The 20,798-nt window shown below is 47.1% G+C and overlaps 1 protein-coding gene across 22 annotated transcripts in view; it reads right to left on the bottom strand.

Moving 5' to 3' along the window:
- Window positions 1-8,886: 8,886 nt before the first annotated feature.
- Window positions 8,887-20,798, bottom strand: part of FBRSL1 (fibrosin like 1) — a 416,280-nt gene continuing 404,368 nt past the window's right edge. For 17 of the 22 annotated variants that reach the window (XM_042829012.1, XM_042829020.1, XM_042829005.1 and 14 more), the window contains 7 exons: window positions 20,650-20,688; window positions 19,722-19,793; window positions 18,316-18,448; window positions 15,170-15,247; window positions 13,470-13,553; window positions 12,224-12,458; window positions 8,887-10,242 (listed from right to left, as the gene is read on the bottom strand). In XM_042829012.1, the coding sequence (XP_042684946.1) occupies window positions 9,006-10,242; window positions 12,224-12,458; window positions 13,470-13,553; window positions 15,170-15,247; window positions 18,316-18,448; window positions 19,722-19,793; window positions 20,650-20,688 (1,878 nt within the window). In that variant the 3' untranslated portion in view covers window positions 8,887-9,005. The remainder of the gene's footprint in view (window positions 10,243-12,223; window positions 12,459-13,469; window positions 13,554-15,169; window positions 15,248-18,315; window positions 18,449-19,721; window positions 19,794-20,649; window positions 20,689-20,798) is intronic. The other 5 variants (XM_042829008.1, XM_042829018.1, XM_042829029.1 and 2 more) reach the window with 2 other exon arrangements.

Raw genomic sequence — 20,798 nt, 5'->3', positions numbered from 1 at the left:
GAACAAGATCTTCTTGTTCCCATACTCCAAGCAGTCCCTGGAGGGACACAACCTGTTGGCACCCAGCTTGGGCATGGCCTGTTGGTTGCCTCTGTGCCCTGCAGGACATCCCAGCAATGTACTTTGTGCAGCAGTGGCCTCTCAGGACAGGCTCCTCAAGCTTCATTAGCAACAGAATTGAGAGAAAAACCATATTCTTCACACAAAGTTACCAACGAGTGCCCCTGTTCTACCCAATCTGTGTGACTGCCACCTGCTCATCGCTGTGATACTTTGTGGATGAGCTCAGGGTAAGGCACTGGGGTGACCATGGGGCCCCGTGTGCCAATGGAGCTGCACTGACATTCCTGCAGCAGCAAAGCAGAGACTGGAGAACCCACTCCGGATGGACAGACCGCGATGCTGGCTGTGGTGTGGGGGAGTGCAGGGAAGTGAGAGAAACCATTAACGTGTTGCAACATTAGTCACGAGCCTGTGGACCTGTTACAGCAAATAAAAGACCCACACAATTTAGCCAAGGGAATTCAGCCAAAAACGTCTAAGTTTCATTTTTTTTTTTCCCAACATAATAACTTTTTACTCCATTTAACCTCCAGTTCAACCATCTGAGTAGATAATAGAAAAGTACAGTGAGAGCAGGAATAACCACAACTGAATAGCAAGGAGAAAAATAGCACTCAGAAATATCTTCATGAGCGACTCATCCAGACATTAGAGCAAAAGGGAGGCAGGTCAGCCAGGACAGAGCCTGGGCTCTGCAGGGAAGATGCATCTCCCCTCAGCAGCAATACTGCGCAGCACCAGCTCTGTGTGCAAACACGAGGCACTGAGATGCTGTACTGCAGCAAAGGTGTAGCTCTTGCCATTGCCTGCTTCAGGTTCCACCGCTGCACAGCGGAGCTGAATCACTGCTAGTCAGGCTTCCTGTTAACCATGTATCTCCTGTCTTCCTCATGATGCTCCTTCATCCTCCCCAAACATCAAACCATCGTCAGAAGCCGCAGCTCCTGGCAGGAGGTGCTGAGCCGCTCTCCAAAGTCCTCCCTGTGTTGTTGGGAACGGCGCTCTGGGAGCTTCGTAATGTTCAGCCATGAACAATGGCAGCAAGTAAGGGTAATGCTGCAGGTCAAACTGAAGCTAAGCTCTACAAGAGTCATAGGGCAATATTTTTTCTCCACATGCCTGTGACACCATCAGTCCACAAGAAGGTGACGCACAGGGGACATCAGTGGGGCCCCAGCTTGTGGGCTTTCGAGAGCAGTCACCAGTGTAGGAAGCAAAGCACTGGCTCTGCAGCAGTTGGGATTCTCATGGTTTGGGTGATGTGCCCCCCATCCATGGGCATCCTGGGGCTGCAGAGGACATGTGGGGCAGGACAGGATGGGGCTGCAGAGCAGAACACAGCTGCCAGCTGCCAACAGGGCTCGCTGGATGGAGGAAAGCTCCCTGGGGCCATCTCCTCCCCTTGCCAGGCATGCTTGGTTTCACGGGGCTCGAGACATGGGCAAGTCTCAGGAAATAAATGTTTTAAGTCTCTCATTTTATTGCCTGCAAAATAGCAGGAGGCTTTCAAAGCAACAGCAAATCTTGCTAAAAAAAAAAAAAAAAAAAATGTAGAGAAAATTAAAGAAATGTTTTCTGTCTCAGATCCAGCCCTTTTCACCTCAACTTTCCATCATGGTACATAAAACTTCTGTATATTCTGGCACTGCAGAGAAATAGCTTTTCCCCTCTTCTCTCCTTGCATAGCCCAGGAGCTCTGAGTGAGCTTTAAAAGAGTTTTGCACAAACACAGAATGGCCAAATAATAGAGCAAGAAAACAGCATTAAACTTTGTAGACAATCAACTTTATTCTGTGCACAGCAGCTAGTTTCTCCCGCTCTCAGCAGAAATAAAAATTTACAAGTGCTCTGGGAAAGCATTAAAAACCAAACACGTCCAGACAAAGTCTGGTGTGAACTGCTTGGAAATAGATCTGTGAATCACCTCAAGGCTCATTCCAGTGTGCTGGCGCTGCCCAAAGCAAATACACCACGAGTGGTCAGGGCAGGCCTGAGGGATGCGCTCACCTCCAGCCATACACATAGCCATGAAAGCCAAGTCTCTTCTGGAAACCTTCTTACCAAGGGCCCTTTTGGCGTCCCTGACCTATGTGGCCAGAGAGGTACTGAAATGTCTGGGAGAGCGGATCCTTCCTGCACCGGGAGAAAAACTCAGCTACTAAAGAGGAGGGATCAAAGACACGAGGATTGGACGCACTCACAGGCACACGCGCCAGCCCTTTCCGTAGGGAGCGCATTATAGATTTGCAGTACCCCCTTATTGCACCGACTGCCATCTTCCAAGCATAGCAAATAACATTTTCATAAAGCACCGCTTTTAATCAAGCACAACCTCGCTGTCCCCAGAGGAGCTATCTGGAGCCTCTCTTCCCTCCGCTGCTCCTCTCTGCCCCCTTTTAACTCCTCTCTCCAGAGGTCGGTGCCTGCAGCGAGGAGGGCTCAATGGGCTCCCTCTGGAGCTCATTAGCACGGCTCCATCACAGGGCACGACGGACCCGGCTGTTGTGTGGCAATGCACTGACAACCCCAGTGCTGGTGAGGAGCACGGCGTGATGCCTGCCTTACAGCCTGCAGACCCTGCACTTACACAGGGCATGAGGAACAGTACTGTGGCAATGCAGACCTCTCCCAGCTCCAGCACTGGGCAAGGCTGACGCGATGCCTGTGGCTGGCTCTGGGCAGAACCCATGGGATCCAAATCTCAGAGCACGAGGAGCGATGGGAAATGCAGAGGACTTGAGCTCTCAGGTGCAAATGATTTATTATGCTGTTTCTCAGGCTGTGCTGATGAGAGGAATCGCTCCTCGCCAATGAGAAATGCTGCACTTTCTTGTCAGGGAGAACGCAGCCCCTTTCCCTTCCCCCATTTAATAATGCACAATTTATCAGGCTAAATTGGTGAGCGCAGCAGCAAGTGATTCAAATCAACTTCAGCAGCCACGAGCAATCACACACACTTGAAGAAACCTACTTACACCACTTTCTGCCCAAACCGCAGAAAGTCGCTTTGAATGCAGGGCAGCAGCCTTTTAATGCTTGACAAAACCCATTTAAATGCACCTCTAGTGGCTGATTGGGACTTCTATAGCGGAACTCGGAAAGGAGATCTTTCTTTCAGGCTGGGCACCTCTAGCCCCGCTCTCTTGCAGCCTGCGGGAAAGAAAACCCTTTTGGAGCAGCAGGACTCCAACCAGGACATCGCCCCTTACTCTGAGGGCTTTGCAGCCCCCACAGCACCCTCGGTCCAGAGCGCGCTCCAGCTGTGGGCAGTGGCACAGCCGTGGGTGGCCGTGCAGCCGTGGGGCCCCGCACAGCGGCTGTGGGGCCAGGAGGGCCGTGGGTGCCTCAGGAGAATGAGGCCCGTCCTCCCCATCCTGCTTTGTAGCAGCCACTGCTGTGCAGAGATAAAAGCTTTTGTTTGCCTTTTCTTTCCTACATTCCTAATCTCCCTCCGTGCTGGGCTCCCCCGTAGTCCATCAAGCACTTTTAATCTCTAATTGCATATGACGGATGAGCCTGAGCTCCGCACACAGCGTTGCCAAGAGCCGCTTTTTCAGAGCCTGCGCTCGCTCCTTAGGCCAGTCATAACACACGGCAGGACCATTAAGGGTTTATAGTTTGTATACATAACACCCTCGGAGTACCAGAGGGTGGTTTATCCAAACAGAAAAGAATTGAGATGAATGAATGCAGAAATGACTTTTGGCCAGGAAATACTTTAATTTTAATTAGGGGGGAAGGGGGCGAGGGAGGAATGAAGAGGCTTTCTTCTCTCACAAAAGACAAGACTAATGAGTTTACAGCTGCAGGCGCTGACCTTGGAGCATCCCGGATAATGCGAGCGCTGAAATGTTTGGATGTGATGTTAGACCCGATAACCTCGCTTCTCAAAGGAAGAAATAAAGGGAAAGGTCTGAATGGGGAGGGATTCATTGCACAGGGATGTATGCACGTATTTATTTATTTTTCCCCTCTCCGTCCCCATTCAGCTGCCTTTGGTGACGCAGCCATTCACCCAGCCGCCCAGATTATTTGCACGGCCACCACCCATTCTGAAGAGAAACCAGCCGACCGCTGCAGCGTTCCCACAGCCCAGCTCCCCCACACCCAGAGCCTCTGGCCCCGCAGCGGGAGCCGTGGGCTCCAGGCAGCGCCCCTGGGAGCCCCAGGCTGACCCCACTGAGGAGCAGCAGCTCGTGCCTCCATGGGGTTCAGTGTGCTGGATGGGGCCGTGCAGCAGCTCAGCACTGCACCACACCGATGCCAGCCAGGCGGGCTGGAAGCACAGTGCATGTTAATGGAGCAGAACAGCATGGGTGCTTCCTATTGAAAGTATTTTGATGATGATGATGATGATGAATGTTGTACGGGGGCTGCGATTTTTTCCTGCCTCACTCTGACATCTCACAAAATAAACAGTTGTTGTATTATCCCCTTGTAAATGAGACCACAGGATTGTAAACTTTGTTGCTTTTGGCTGCTCGCAGGTTTGGCAGACAATTAAACCAATTCATTAGTTCACAGAGGCACTTTTTTGGCCACGTCTGGCTGCGTGAAGTCATGCAGTGAGCACACTGGCTGCAGGGTGCACAGAAACCATTCTAGAGAGCTTGGAAGAGTTCGACTGCTGAAACTCCTCAGGACACGGTAGGAAAAACTGAGCTCTTGAGCAGACAGATGTGGCGAGGCGCGACCCCAGAGCCGTCCTCACACATGAATTGCCTCCCCAGCCAGCTGAGTGGTGTCACTGCTTTCTGACGCATGGCCTGCACAGCCCAGGAGAGCAGCACAGGCTTTGGCCTCCTCAGGGATACCAGCTGAGAATTCAGCTATGCCTTTCTTAATTTAAAATAGAAGCTGTAACCATTGACTTTATGGTACTGTACCACCTCTTCTGTCCAGAGAGGCTTAGTGCAAAGCAGCAGCAGGTTGGATTCCTTGTCAGAAGTTTCTCACACGCTGTAGTATCTGACATCCATTAAACAAACCAGAAATCCAGAGCCATCTTAGTTTTGAAAAAAAAAGAGAAGAACAGCAACAAAAAGAAACACCATAAATTTCCTCCTGTCTCCTTTGTTCTCTCTGCAGTGCTTATAGAAGACCTCAGCTCCTACAGCTGAGGAAGCATCAACACCAACAGGCAGGGAGGCAGGTGGTTGTCAGTGGTGTGTGCTGCTACTTGTGCACTGCCATAGGGCAGGAGATTGGCTCGTGTGCTTCTCTCCTTCCGAGAGCCCTCAGGGGCCTGACAGACGGCTCATGGTTTCCTGCACCCTGATGGGTTTGGTGGGAAGCTGCCCATCAGTGGCGAAGAGCATCCCTAAGAGCAGGCGGGATGTTGGCAGCTTGTGGCTCACTGTAGTGAGATGCTAAGAACACAGATCCCAGAAAGGAACCTAGCATGCTTTTGGCCAGTTTTCTTCTATCTTTTCCATCCGTAAATAACAGGAATGAGAATTCCCAGGTGCTTAATTTAGGCATTAAACTTGCTATTTAGGGAACCACAAGATCTTTTGTTAAAAACGAAGGAACAAACCAAAACAGTACCTTACAACAAATCATCTGAGGATTCATTAGGCTGTTTCCTGCATCCCACCATCTCCCGGGTACTCCTGTTCCAATGGCTGGTCCATACCTGGCTGATGGAGATCACACATCACACCCTCAGCAGCACACTGCTCAGACAACTGCAAGAGCTGCCGTCCCTCAGTTCTCTCCCGAGCTTGCTCGTAAGCAGAGGCTGCCTGAGGCACCTCACAAATCCCATCCTTTGTCCCACCATCATTTGCTTGCTATGACCCCTTCCTTCCCAAGTTGTCAATGGTCGAGGGAAGTCCCTCAGGAGAGGTCTGAAAGTATAATAAAAATGGTAAGAAGAGCACAGAATGAAAGCTCAACGGTGGTAGAAATGCATAAACCCCAGGAAGTTCTGTTACAGTCCTTTCAAACAGAAGGCGGCTCAGCTGGGGTAGCTTAAAGGAATAGGGCTGAATTAATTAGTTTCTCTGTTTAGGTAATAATACCATTAATCACGACGAACCGTTTTGTGAGATGGCTGATATCCAGCCTAGCATAATTCCGCAGGAATCCCACTGCAGTGCAGAGTTATTGACGGGTCATCCTCCAAAAGCATAAGAGCAATGCCTCCTACTACAGCAAATGGCAAACCACCGACGTGCTTTTAATATTCAGACTGCCACATCACGATGAATTCCTCCAGCACCGCTGCGGCTGCAACAAGCAATCCTTCAGGAATGCCACGATGGCACGGCACTGATTTAACGCTTGCTTTCCAAACTTTGCATGGGCCCAACGCTTCCACGGGGCACGGCCCAAGCTCAGATTTGCTGCAGTGTGCACTGACAGCCTGCGCTTTGGACTCTTTGTCATAGAGGTTAGGGAGGCTGATTTGGTCAGGTCTGCCTTAGAGGTGATGTCAAGCATGACGGTGCATCAGACAATGGCAGAGGGGGACAGTTGCAGCCCCTCAGCCAGCATGACTAACGTCTTTATGCTGACTGCAGCACACTTTGCGCTTCCACCATGTGTTGCACGTTCCTCCGATTTCAGCGGGGAGAGCAGGTGCTGATTTTTAGTGCCTGTTTTGTCTTAAGCCTCCTTTCATCACATTCAGGACCCTGCTATTTTATTTCACTTTATTTTTTATGCTCGGTAACTTAGTCACACACAGACTTAAGAACAGAAGCCGTAACATGCTGTTAAAGCGCAGTCGCCCACTGAGGGCTGGGGGGCTCGGAGCACCTCTCCACACCCCATAGATGTCTGCTCTCAGCCCACAGGAGGAGCTGGGGGGAGCAAACAGAGACACACATGAGAGCAGCTCGGGGCTGCGGCCCTCCCACAGCCACAGCCCTGTTGGTGAGCGGCTGCACAGAGCCTGGCCCTTCTTCTCCATCCTTCCCACCATTTGCACCGGGAGCAGAGACCCACAGACCGAACTCAGCCCCAATTCCAGCACCAACCCCGGCGCCGAGCCGCCATCGCCGACCATCGGCCTCCGCTGGGCAGCGCCGGCCACTCACACAAACACACCACTGCCTTTTTCATCCAAAATCAATGTTGTATTTATCTTCATTGATCTACAAGGAAACTGAATGTTTAAAATTACAGGGGGTGCAGGGGGGAGGATGGGGAAGGGGGGGGAAACAAGAGTTACAGAGCCAAGAAAATAGTAGCGGATGGCTGAATTAACTAGAGAGAAAAAGCCCAGGATATATAAAACATGGACACTGAAAAATAAAATAAGGGAGGGGGGGATGGTACAGCAAGTAAAACATGGCAAAATTTACATATGGATGAAAAGTAAAATTGGAAATAAAAAATAAATCATGCCAAAAAGCAGTTCAAGGCAGAACCACACTGAAACAAACATTTGCTTATGGTCTTCATGTACTATAGATAATATATCAGAATTTCTTTTTTTTTTAATCAACCATTAGACTTTTTTTTTTTTTTTTTTTTGCACTCCTAAAATTCTACTTTGTCTTGTATACAGATTCCAATATGAACACTGCACAATTAGCACAAGGGGTCCACGGAAAATTGTCCTTGCTTGCCAGCGATCCTGCCCACAACACAAAAGAAGAGAAAACAAAAAAGGAAAAAAAATAAAAAATAAAAAAAGAAATCAGGAAAGGGTCTGCCGCATGGTACTGTGCCAGTTCCATCTGCTTCTGCCAGCTTGAAGAGTAGGAAACCAGAATGCCCTTCCAGGAGCGTGCCTCTCTCCCCTCGCCGAACCGTCCCTTGTGTTTGTACAAAAATCCAGTCTCTTCCTTTGTGAAACACAAGCCGCCGCTTCCTGCTCACGTGCCGCTTCCACCGGTCTCCGTCGTTGCGAGTTGGTTGGTTTTGGGTTGTTTGTTTTTGAACCTTCCTCCCCCCAGCATCCACTACGACCTGCCTCCAGGTTCTTGCATAGTTGAAGTATATATGCCGTACGTAGCGCTCTGAGTGTGAATTTCTGACTGTGACAAGAGTATGAGTTGTAACCATGTTAACAAATAACCAGAGTGGTTCTAGAAACCATTTTTATAAAGTCTACCTATGTTAAGAATTTAATATTGGTGTACATTTATATTAACAGAATATTTACAGTTTGTTTTCTGTTTTTTGTTGTTTTTCTTTTGTTTAAAACAAGAAGTCAAAAAAAATTCCTCTTAAATTTCTGCATAATATAATAAGGCAAAAAACAAACAGTTTTGTACATTATTATTATTATTAATATTTTAATATATATCTGTAACTTCGGTTCCAAAGTACCAAGGTAAGTGATCGACGGGCCTCAGAAGGGAACCTCACAGTGGACTGTAAAACTACAGTATTTCCATAAATAATACTTTTAAGAAACCCTGGGTATTTTTTCTTAAGGATCTGAGGCCTTTAAAATGCAAATTTAACTAAAAACAAAAGCAAATTTCTCTTTTTTTTTTTTTCCCCTAAGTGAATAAAGAGCACAAAATTAAAAAAAATACAAATCCATTAAAAATGTTTCTCACATTTGGGAAAAAATGTACAAACTTCTTCTTTTTAACTCGTTTTTTTTTTTTTTTTTTTTTTTTTTTTTTTAGCACAGAAACAAAAAACGAAACCAAAAATCAATACCTATATATTAAATTCCCGTTCTCAGCAACCTTCTTGTTGGAAAGTCTGCGCCCCGACCCCATTATTCATGGAAATGTGCTTAACTTCTACAAATTTTACATTAAAAAAAAAAAAAACAAAAAGTTTACAGCAGTGCATTTTGTAAAAGGTTTTCTGTGTTTTTTTCTTTGTTGTCGGTTTTTTTTTCTGTTTGTTGTTTTTTTTCTTTGTTTTTTTGTTTTTTTTTTTTCTTCTTCTTCTCCTTCTTTTTTCTTTGTTTTTTTTTCCTTTCCCCGTCTGCTTTATGTACAGGAGAGTTCAAGGTTCCGTGCGGGGGACTATCGGGCCTCTACTTCTTTGGGGTTCCTAGAGGGGGAGTAGTCCCTGGACTCTGAGTTAGTGAGCGGGGTAGTCCTGCGGGGGGAGGCAGGCCGGGTGCTGCTCGCTGGCACGAGGGGCGGCGGGGCGCTCAGCGCCGCGGTCGGAGGGTTCCTGTTGAGAATGCCGTTGTGCATGGCAGTGGATGGACTCAGTCTGGGGTAATGCATCCCGCTCAAATGAGGCATGAAGGATGGCACGTGTGCCAGGTGACTTTCGATAGGGGACGAGTGCAAGTGGTGCATTCTGGCACGCTCAAGTTCCTCCCGTAAGTGCAAGCGCTCCCTTTCCTCCACTTGCCGCAACCGCTCCTGCTCTCGGCGCGCTTCCAGAAGGTTCTCGTGGTTGTAGTCGTGCGGCTCCCTGTCTCTGTAAGAACGCTCGTGGTCATAAAACCCAGAGGTGGTGGGGAACCTGTGGATGGGATCCGTCCGGAGCTGGAAGTCCATCCGACGGTGCAGGTCCAAGCTCCGGTGGTAGGCATCTCGCAACGGGTCCCTCATGGGGTCCCAGGAAAACCCGGGGTGCGGCAGCCTCTCTCTTCCTGACAGAGGATTCATGCCGATGAGTGGGGTCATCATCCTGCTGCGGTCCAGCACGTTCATGTTGTTCATCTGGTGCACGCTGCCCATGGAGATGGGCATGGAGGCCGCCATGGAGGGAGGCAATGATAATCCGTGCAAAGTAGGGGGCGGGGGATGCTCCACCGATCGGGAGTGCTGTGAAGGCTCAGAGCCCACCACCAGCACGTCGCTGTCTTCCTTCCTCTCCTCTTTGACCTTGATGTCATTCTTAATCTTCTGCAGGTCACTGGGAAGCTCCGTCTTTCTCTCCATGTCCTTGCTCATTAGATTGGTAAGCTTCAAGCTCTCACTTAGTGCAGGTTTGCTGTATGGGGATACAGACTGGATTACTGGCTTTGTGTTGTCCTCAGAGGGTCTCTTATCATGGCTTGGAGTTTCCTTCACTGGGGAACGGCTCTCTTTAATCTTGTGTTCTGCTATGGGCGGCTCTCTCAGCCGGTCAGGGTGCTCTCGCTCAGGCTCTTTGGACCTTTCCCTTTCAGCAAGGCTCACCTGCCTGATGGGATCGCTGGAGGTTTGGCTGTTGCTGCGGATGAGATTGCTGATCTGATGCGTCACTGGAGCTGATGCCGGTGAGGATCTGTTTGAATGTCTGTTTTTATCCATGAGGTCTCTGTAAAAGAAGTGCAGATACGTCCTTGGGTTTGTGCAAACAAAGATACACGTGATGCTGGACACGCACAGTGCTGTGCCTAGCTGCATTGTTTTAGATTGCTCAGAAAATGATCTGAAAAGCTCTGCTAGCATCAGCTACAGCTGCGGTATCCCCTGCGGGGGACGAACTACCTGCCTTAACGCAGCTCACCAGGCTAGTTCACTGTCCACTACGAAATGAAAAAGTGCGGATGGTTTATTGCTTTTTAAAGAAGGTGGTTATTGTGTGTGCACATCTCCTGCTGCCAGACGAAGATTTCCTTGGCTACAACTCTCTTTACTGCGTGGATCCTTTCCTAGAGCATGAATGTAGGCACACAAAACAGAACTGTTTTGGAAACCTATGGAAAATATGTGGGTGCTTCATGAGACAGCCTCAACAACTAGAAGCAGCTACGAGATGATGATTATTTTTCTGTGGAGCTGCAGTGAACTGTGTGCTGTTGGCATTCTGTCAATTGAGCCAAGTGCTTAAGGAAAACATCCTTGCACAGGCCAAGAAAAGGAATGACGGCCTGCAATGAGGAGCAAGGGGTTCAAGGATAACCTCCACTGTGTAGAAGAAGCAGTGAGAACGGGATTTATATTTCTGCCTCTGAGCAAGCCAAACAGTTGCACTTATTCCCATGTCTTTAAGTGAATAAATAAGGCCACCTTTTAGAAGCACTTTGCTCTGAATGACAGATACTTTAAATGCAGAGTATCGTGGTGGGATTGAGAGAAGAGTGTTATGCTGGAAGGGCTCAGTGATGCCTTCCTTTTGTGCCTTGAGTTTGTGTTTGAGAGCCATAAGGCCAGAGTGCTGAGAACTGGAGGTGTTTGGGGGAGTTCAGTATTTATTCTTTATGATTACAGTTGCTAACCCAGATTTCTCTCTCTGTGGTAGTCCTGATTGCTGGCCAGGGATATAGGTTATTAAAACCATGTCCAAACATCGATGCTGGGGACAGCTTAGGTTGAATTAATAGAAACGTAATAGAGATGTTAACCCCTGTGTGAACACTCTTGAGAGTGAAGTAACCTTGGTTTAGAAATGATTTATGCTAAAGCCAACAAGGGAGCTTCCTATCTGAATGACTATTCATACAAGGGTGTCAGACAGTTTAACACTGAAAGCAAGATGATTCTCAGCCTATTGCTTCTATATAATCTTGTTCACAGGCACTGCCTGAAGAGCTCATTAAAAGCACTCCAGGCAAACTGCAAAACCCTGATCAGCAGTCAAATGCATCTAAGGCTTGCAGGCTTCTACTGCCCAAAAGAAATAGGCTGTTGGAGACAGCCAGGGTCTGGAATACAAAGAACTTCAAAATCAAAATGTAAAGCTTCAGAATCATAAAGCTGGAAGCTAATAACCTACCTATAGCTCAGGTGATACACTTCTGTCATCGTTACTAAGGGTTTACCTACAGTGTAATTTTTTAAAATCACTTTTACTAATGAATTCATGCATGCTGCTCCAGATACAGACATTTGCATTTTTATCTCATTAACGTCCAGCTAACACTTGAGTTTATCAGTTTACCTGCATCGAGAGCTACGACTGTCTACAAAGGACCCATCACAATACCACTTCCACCCTTTCAGAATCTGTGGCACTGCTAAAGGAGGCTGCTAAAAATGGTCAAGCACCCCCGAAAGCTGCACTGACATGCTCACTTTCCCAACCTGGTGCTTTTTAGTAACCCGCTAGCAGGGAAGGAAAGACAAGCCTACTGTATTTCCACAGAGGACAGAACCTAAAAGGCAAGGGTTTCTTTTGTGCCACTAGTACTTACACTTATCTGGAGGACACGGCTATCAGCTGCTTCAGAGGCAATCAGTGTTTTGCTCTGAAGGTGATTTTACAATGGGAACTGGCAGTGAAGGAAAAATGAGAAGAAATACAGAGGAAAAAGAGAACGGGAAGAATAAACAGCTCAAAAGCACAGGCTGCTCACCTCTCTTTGTCTCTGTCGTCTTTACTCAGAGAAAGATCCCTCTTCTCGGGCTCCCGCTCCCTGTCTCTGTCATGGTTTGTCACCGAGGAGCTTCGCTCGGAGTCGCTCGGCTTGGGCCACTGCGGAGGAGTTGGGAAGGATGGCGGGGTGCGATGCAGTCTGTTCCACGGCTCGTGGGGATTACTGAAATTCTGCAGGTTTGGGCCGTCTTTGTGAGTAAAAATGTTGTTGTGAGCTAGAATAACGGCGGGGGAGGAGGAAGGGTTAAAGATAATTCAAACCGAATCATTACAGATGCATTTTGCACAAGACAAAGTAAAACCAGAGCTGTCCTTTCAAGACTTCTTAACGTGGAGCTCATGGTGAGGAAGAACTGCTAACAGGGCGTCAGAGATTCCTCTGGCGCTGGCCAAAGACCCACCAGCTCTTTTTAGGACACCGGTGGAGGAAGCTTTAGCTGTGTACGTCCAAATAACTCAGAGATGGCTTACGAAAGTGCACAGCTCCTTTTCTGCCCCCCACCCCTGCAAAGGTTCCAGCACAAAAGCAAAACTCTTCCTCAGCTTCCCTCACTGGCAAAACCGTTAATTTCTGGGTAGTTACAAGCAATCAGCCGCCTGCAGCTGGGTAGTCAAGGAGTTTTTGTTAAAGAAACCAGACTATTTGGTGGTACATATGTGTGTGTACAGAAACAGAGCTTGGCTGTAGGGTTTTTTAGAACAGTCACACGATTTTCCTCCACCAGTCCTGAACTGATTCCTGTCGCACCATGAGATGCATAAGCATGCTCTCTCATGTGTGGCTCCCAAGCATGTCTTGCCTACAGGTAACATGCTTTTGATGTGCAATCATTTTATACAGATACTGGTTACAGAGGAAGTCTACACTCTGAATGAGGGGAAGCATCAGTAGCCGCCCCCCGTCCATCTCCACTGTTTGAAGGGTGTTATCTTAGATGCACACGGTGTGCCAGAGCTCAGCGGGTCAAGCAGCTCCAGCACCCCTAGGAACACACAAGGCAACAGCCTTCAGCAGTGAGGAGACACAGGGCACAGCTACTGATGTCTGTGACACGCAGAAAAGCTCCCACCGCAGAGACCTGGAAATCTTAGGTGCAGTGTTTTCAGATAGCAGAATGGAGGTTAGGAAATAAACTTCTTTAAAAACTACCACCAGCTGCTGTAAATATTAGCATGTGGCTTTTCTGGAAGGGATGTTTGTCTGCAGTAACCCAGCCAGTACTTACTCAGAGCATGACTGCCTAATCCTCCAAAGGCATTGCTGCCTAAGTTCCCAAGGCCGCTGAAGGTGCTTGACCTGCTAAATGGATCTGGAAAGGCAAACAGGGATTTAGCAGGCATTTAGCCAAGAATGTTGGAGAATGAAATGCACCCCTCCCCTTCTTAACGGTCTGAATCCAAGAAGGATTAGGCCAGACTTTAAGCTGATCCTTCTCATCGCAAGGTTCTTTGCACAGAAAATTCCCAGCATGTTAAAATGGAGAAGGGATTCAGTGCTCACCCTGCAAACAGGTGCTGCAATAAACGTTTGTATGCCAGTCAGAGGGGAGCGAGAAATTAAGTTCTATAGCTGCAATTAAGGTGGCTGTTGCTAAATTGTTAACTCCCCTTCCCTGTCAGCAGTAATACCAGAAGCACTGCAATTGCTTTGAAAGAACGTAAGCAGACTCCTAGGTCAGCAAAATGAGGGGGATGCAATGTCTCACTGTTATTTCTCTGTACAACCTTTTGCCCTCTGTATTGGTGCACAGAAACAGTCCTAACTGCTATGGACATCCATCCATACACCAACTAAACATGTGGGTCTGTTCGTGCCCAAATCCTCTCCCATAACTGCTTTCTTGATCATAGTGGTGGAAATGACAGCATGGCCTTAGCCTTACTAACACTTGTTCTTTCAAAAGTCCTGCCTTTTACTTCACTTGAGGCACCCATCACCAAGGGGTTCCTCTCCAAGTGCCCAACTCAGCTTTACACCCTCCAAGGACAGCTGCAGGCTAAGATCTCACTGCTCTCCTCCTGTTCATCTCGAAATAACTCCTGCCCACTGACTATGTCTGTCTTCTTACAGTGTCTAACTTGCCATGTTACAGGAGATGAAGTGCTTCCCAATTCCTCACGGACATCCTTATATTTACCATGCACAGGCAAACAGCCCAAACAGCTTGGAGCTTTACACCAACAGCTATTCACTTATCTACTTAGTTTGAAATAGCTGTTCTTGCCCCTCCCCCTTATATTTTTTGTAGTTGGTGACTGCAGGGGTACAGCTAGTTTTGACAGGATGTTCAGGAATTGTAAATGTGGGTATTTGCAACAGAAAGAAGAGTACTGGGTCATGTGGCATGCTACATTTACTGATTGGGTGAGTGTTACTACAACATTAATCAACAGAGCTTGATCTTTAATTGGCAACGAGCTGCTTGTGAGCTTTTAAAATGAGGAAATTTGAAAAAATCAAGCTCTACTTACTGCCAATTAGGAAACTGAAAGACTGGCACAATGTGCAGAACAGCTATTTGCCAGGAACTGTTCAGTGAACCTTAATAAAGAACATAGCCAAGAACTTTCATAGGTGAGAGAGGGTATGGGAGGAGCCCATGTCAAACTTGTTTGAGGTACCTCTGAAGTAAAACCTCCTGTTTCCCTGGGCACATTTCAACAACACAGAAGGGCTCCAGAGGTCAGGTTTCAGCTTGTGTGCAGTGCTACGCACTCCCCTCTCAGAGGAGGGGGTCTGCTAATCCCACTCCTCTCCTCTGGAGATGAGAGAGGGTGGCTGGGCAGGAGGACTTCTGAGTGAGCTCCTCATCCCTAAGACAGTTCTATCCTCTCCCTCTGCTACTGCTACAGTGCCTCAGGCAGAGCCGTGCTGAGAGCCAGGGTCAGAAGTGTAAAGGTGAAGGCAGGGTTTACTTACACTTACCTGCCAAGTGGTTAGTAGGCAGGAAACTGCTGTGATGAGGTGAAGGACCAAAGGGGGTGGTGGCTGGATGCGTTGCACCTGTGAGAACAAGGTCCCTCTTTAGTTCAGTGGCAGGTGACACAGACCCTGCCCATCAAACTCAAGCTTTCACATCTGTCTCTGCAACCACAACCTCTCCCATGGTATTTCTTCCTCTCCTAGCCCACAGACATAGTGCCACAATGCCCTCTGGGGAAGTAGCAGCACAGCTCAGCACAGTACTTTACATTAGGTTGAGGAAAGGTGAAGGAATAGGCTGCAATGAGCTAGTCTGTCCCACATTCCCAGGTGGACCAAGCTCATGCTCAGGTGGGTTCAAAAGGGAAAACCAGAGCAGAAAATAAAAGATTTGCTACTGGTGCAGGCAGACACACTGAGCCAAACAGGTTTGCAACTGTATCACGTGAAAGCACTGTCCCCTGGCACAGGGATACGCAGGTTTTGGAGGAAGACAGATTCCCATATATACTGGAAATCAGTGTGTGTCTGGGAATCTCCTAGGCTTGACTTGAGCCCCTTGAGATCAGCACAGAACATTTTCAGGATGCACCTAACATCTAAAATTTGAATATTTGTCTTTCAAACGTATGCACAAAAATCCTCTGCAAAAATTTGGGCCATGATGTCCATTCAGTGCCTCCTCTGCCTGTACTTCTGCCTCAGCAAATAAGGCAGGATTATCAACTACCACAGCTTGCCGTTGCTGCCTGGATGTAACAACCTGTGCCTCCCCTGCAGAAAGCAAAAGTTGCCATACTGTCTCATCTTGTTAGAAACTCGTCATTCCGTACAATGACAGAAGCAGCACTTTCCTGAGGACAGGATTTTATGGAGGTGCTGGTCAATCCAGGACCTGGTTTTCCTTGGTGCCAGAGCTCGAAGTGCTGTAAAACGCACTTGTGTTCAGATATCAGCAGTCTACATAGCCTGAGAGGGAGACAGTGCTTCCCATCCCTCACCAGCTTGGGCACCACAAACCTAAGCAGCCAGAAAATTAGTTGAGGAAACTTAAGAGAGACCACGGGTATGAGACCTGAAGTTATCTATAAACATTCTGACTGCTCCAATGCCTGAAGACAGATGGAGACTGTCATCTTCCTAATCCTTTAAGATTTCAGAAGGTGTATAATGGATGGGAGATTTCTTCAAAGGAGACGGCTTACAAACTCAACTACACGGGCTGATAATAAAAAATCCTCTGGAGGAAGCCGGTAGCAGCATTGCAGGCTGTCAGGTAGTTATTAAATATAGCGTCTGCCAGGCAGCCGCACATCCGTCCTGAAGACAGGTGGCCCTAAGATAACTTATGGCTCCCACAGTAACGAGGCAATGCAGCAGAAGCCATGACTCACGTCGGCGACACGCTTGTTCGATAAGGTGAAAAGAATGCCTCAGATATTGCGGAGCAGAAGATTTATTCATCTCTATATTACTGCTGCAATGTTTGCTCACCTCGATAGCACTCTTTGCCTGGAGTTAATGTGATGGCTGTTGTGATTAATACACTCGTGGACAAGCTGCTGTAAGGTTGTTTTTCTCCAATAGAAGTTTTTTATTAATTTGCCATCTTTAATATATCTATTTCACACTCTTCCACTCTTGCTTTTGTGAATGGAGAAGCGAGCCACGCTTGCATCTTTGTAAGAGAAAAAGCTCAAGACACCAATTAGATTGGTGCTTTGATTCAACAGACTGTTTCAGCCCGGTAGGGTGGGGTAGACTCTGTCCAAGACAGCATTCAGCAGTAAAACCATACAGGAGGCACGATTCTTGTAATGACAACAAACACTGGACAGACTGAGCCAGTGGTAAGGAAACAGCTGCCACAGGAGAACAGGTGGAGGGTTGTAAATCAGCTGTGCTCATGCATCCCAGCAGATGCAGTAAGTATCTCAGCTCCATACTATCAAAGTGTCGTTATAAAGACCAAAATACAGGGAAGCGTTCAACAGTATGCAGCTGGAATCAGCAACAACTGTATGCAGTGGAAGCCTGCATTCGAGGTTTAAGACTTTTCACCCACAGGTAAGGTCTAAAGGACACTGAACCACTACTGGAGCTCCTGAAGGCCACCTGACACTCACTCAGAAGTCATCTCTCACTGAGGCTTCAGCTCCATCCTGCTGTGTTTTGGTCCTGCTCGGGACCAAACTCACGGAACACTTCTAACCTCATTCATCTCAACAGTAATGATTCAATACTGCATCATAAAAGCATTGCACTTGCTGTCAATGAATTACACACATAAGGGGCTGAACTGCACCATATCAATTGTCAGCCCACTGAGAAGGCTGACTTTAGCATCTCAAACAAAGAAAATCAGCACCTGGCAAATGGGCACCGGCATGAAAAGCACCAGTGACCTCCAAAGAGAAAATGTCAGAGCTGCAGTCTCCTGTGGTCAGAAACATTAAGAACAGTACACTGAGGCTTACTGGACTTTTGTAATCGAATTAAGTGTAATTACTTCCACAGCATATTGGAAAGCAATTTATCTACATAAACAGTAGTTTCTTCTAAAACATTCAATACTATTTTAAGCCTTAGAGATGGCTGCACTTAGAAATATGTAAGGGAATTCTACATTTACAAAACAATTGCTTAAAAAATACATCTTCTGTGCTATTTTTCAGTTCTGTTAGTGAAGTCTTTCACTTTACAAAACCTCCAGGTTTCCAGAAAACAAACACAACTAGATGAGTGGATGAGCTAAGAAGAACACAGCAAATATAAGAGCAAGAAAGAAACCTAGGACCATTTCCAATCATATGCAATGGAAACATTTTCAAGTGTTTTGTCAAAATTGCTTTTTAATATCCCTCCACAGTCTATCAGAGAGGCACATAAGCACACAGACACAACTTCAAGAGCCAACTGCTGCAGCTCAGTGATGCAGAGAACTCGCTCTGCAGGCTGCCAGCTCTGCTCCCGCAGCAGGGCTCACAGCCCCATCCCCAGTGCCTCCACATCCCCTGAAGCAATCCTGCCCACTACAATTTTGAAGGCACACGCAGCTGCAGAGATACACTTCAAGTGCAGTGGGTTTTTTTGTTTTTTTCTCTTGGAGGGGTGGGGGGAGGAAGCAACAAATGAGGAGCCGCCCTTACCTGTGGTAGAAAACAGAGGCCTGGCAAGGTCCTGTGGATAATGGAAGCCTGGAAACACTCCAGGGGCTGGAGGTCTGCTGAACAGGTCAAGTTTACCGCCTATCTCGAGCTTGTGGGGATCCAGCTGCATTTGCTGCCAAACAATACAAAAACAGTCTCATTATGCATTACCTTTTTTTTTAATGGGAGAAGAAGAAAGGGAGTTGAGGCTTGTAGCTGCTTAGCACTGCCAGGGAGAGTTAGTAAGAGTGACAGCAGCAGCTCTGGTCACGTACCACAGCCACACTCTGACAGCATCTATAAGGCCATTTCACTCCACAGCCTCTCAGCTGCCTGCCTCATCCACATGAATAAGGTCTGAAGTGAGCGCTCAGCCCCTCAGCACACACTGGAGCATGCAACACGATACACCGAGCGCGCTGCACCGCGGGAGCAGTCAGCAGTCTCAGCTTGACAAAAAAATATTCTGAGGGCAGAAAGCTGCCGACAGAAGCCCTGGGAGCTGGGTGATGGACTCGTCTGGTTTGCTTTTCCAGTTTGGAAAGAGAGAGATGTTTTTAGACTGTGTCTTTCCTCCAGCCAGCATCACTCAGCATGAAGGTATGGGGAGAGAGATGAAGAAAACTGATTACGAGTCTCACCCAGGGGCTACTTTTACCCTTCCCCTACAGAAGTGAGCGTGGCCAGCCCAAGGAACTGCACCTAAGTCAACAACATGCATGCCTCTTGATAAGCATGCATCTTCAAGATATATTTACTTACTGAGAAAAAAAGACATAACTCTTAGAAGTACTTCTTTAAGCACTTAATATTCCTCATTAATGGGAGAAAACCCTACAGCAGGACCTATAAAAAATGCCACTCTACAGAAGTCATATTAATTCTATTCTGTCTGCCACAGGGAGCTCTGAGCCCACAGCAGCACCCCGGTGTATCTGCATCTTGGTGACTCTCGAGGTTCACAGCCACCCCGTCTTCACTGCAATGCAGAAAGCCCAACAATCTCTAACATGGGAACTGCCAACCTACTCTCCAGGTCCATGTTTGGAAAAACATTCTCCACAGTATCAGTCACTTAATCCTTATTGGGATAATACTCCATATTCCACAGGAGGTACTTGTACAGAAGGGAAACGACATTAAACATCCACGCTTCGTACAAAGCTGGATTTTGGGCAAAGCAGCCCTCCACCTCTCTTCTCTGTCTCCAAACACTTAAATTTCTCCTGCTCATTTGGTACCCTTCAGCTGAACTCCTTTGCCCTCAGGTAAACTATACAGTTGCTGCAACAAATGTTAGAAGGTCTGAACGTGTTAGTTAATCAATACAGGCTTGCTTCTGCCTCATCTGTCACTACAACGTAACATGTAAGACTTGGCTTTGTTCCACAAACTGTCTGAATTACCTTTATCTTTTGCTGGTGATGGTAGATCTGCCAGGCGATCTGTACATGAACTGCACACCACTTCCCGGGTTTCTGCAATGGAAAACGCAAGAATTTAGATTAATTTATACGTTAGCAATCTACATCAGATAGAAAGTTTCATTTCCCTTTCTGTCTAGCAGCTAAGCAATGAGAAAGGCTGATGACTAAAATGGCACAACAGATGATAGACATTTTCTGTACTGCAGCTGATGATGTTTAAATTAAGAAGGAAAGAAACAGGAAGAATGTGGGATGTGGGAAGTCTTCCTCATCTCATGGAGATCTGAGATCTCTCACTCTTGGCCCTTATTCTCATACCTGTGCTCTCTCCTTCATAAACTCAAAATAAATGGCTGCAAAGAACACTACAACATGTTGAAGAGAAAGGAGCTGATGCTTAACCATCCTGTTTCTGGAAAGAGCCCTGTCCATTCATCCATGCTGCACCGTGTCTGCAAGCTAACTCATGTGTGGTCATTAGGACTGCTTGCATTTGGAGAGGAAAAGTGTATGGACAAAGATTGAGCAGGGATGACCAGTGCCACAGCTGAACGAGTTACCATTTGTCAGCTGATCTGCAGTACCCACTACAGAGTGTTTTTGTGAAACATGAGAATCCCAGACAAAACACGGTGTCCTAAGCCACCATGAATGCGATCATTTGTGAATGTCTGCCCACGCTTGCAGTCCTTTATTTCTGTGACCCTTATTTCACACTGTGAACTATTAATGTACAAAAATGGATGCAAAACATGGATGGGATTCAACCTGTAAGTTATTAATCAGAAGTAGCTAAGAGACATCAATGACATTTTGTTTTAAAGAAAGGATGAGCTTGAATTTTTCTACTGGACATGTTAAATGTCAAAAACACATGCATGTAATATATATAAAATCCCCCACAAACCTTACTTACTCTTACTGGTGGCCTGTAAGGGTCTGACACCTATGGAAAAAGCAGAAAGAAAACAGTCATTATAAAACTAGTAAGTATATAGAAAGGTGGGGAACTTCCTTCCTCCGAATAAGTAGAAGCATTCAGAAAGCAATGTTCCA

Source organism: Centrocercus urophasianus, unplaced genomic scaffold (genome assembly GCF_019232065.1).
Source record: "Centrocercus urophasianus isolate 14NV4802_14NV808 unplaced genomic scaffold, USGS_Curo_1.0 seq_30, whole genome shotgun sequence".
Classification (NCBI taxonomy): domain Eukaryota; kingdom Metazoa; phylum Chordata; class Aves; order Galliformes; family Phasianidae; genus Centrocercus; species Centrocercus urophasianus.
The sequence above is the reverse complement of the archived record's forward strand: the minus strand, read 5'-3'. Positions and strand labels throughout refer to the sequence as shown.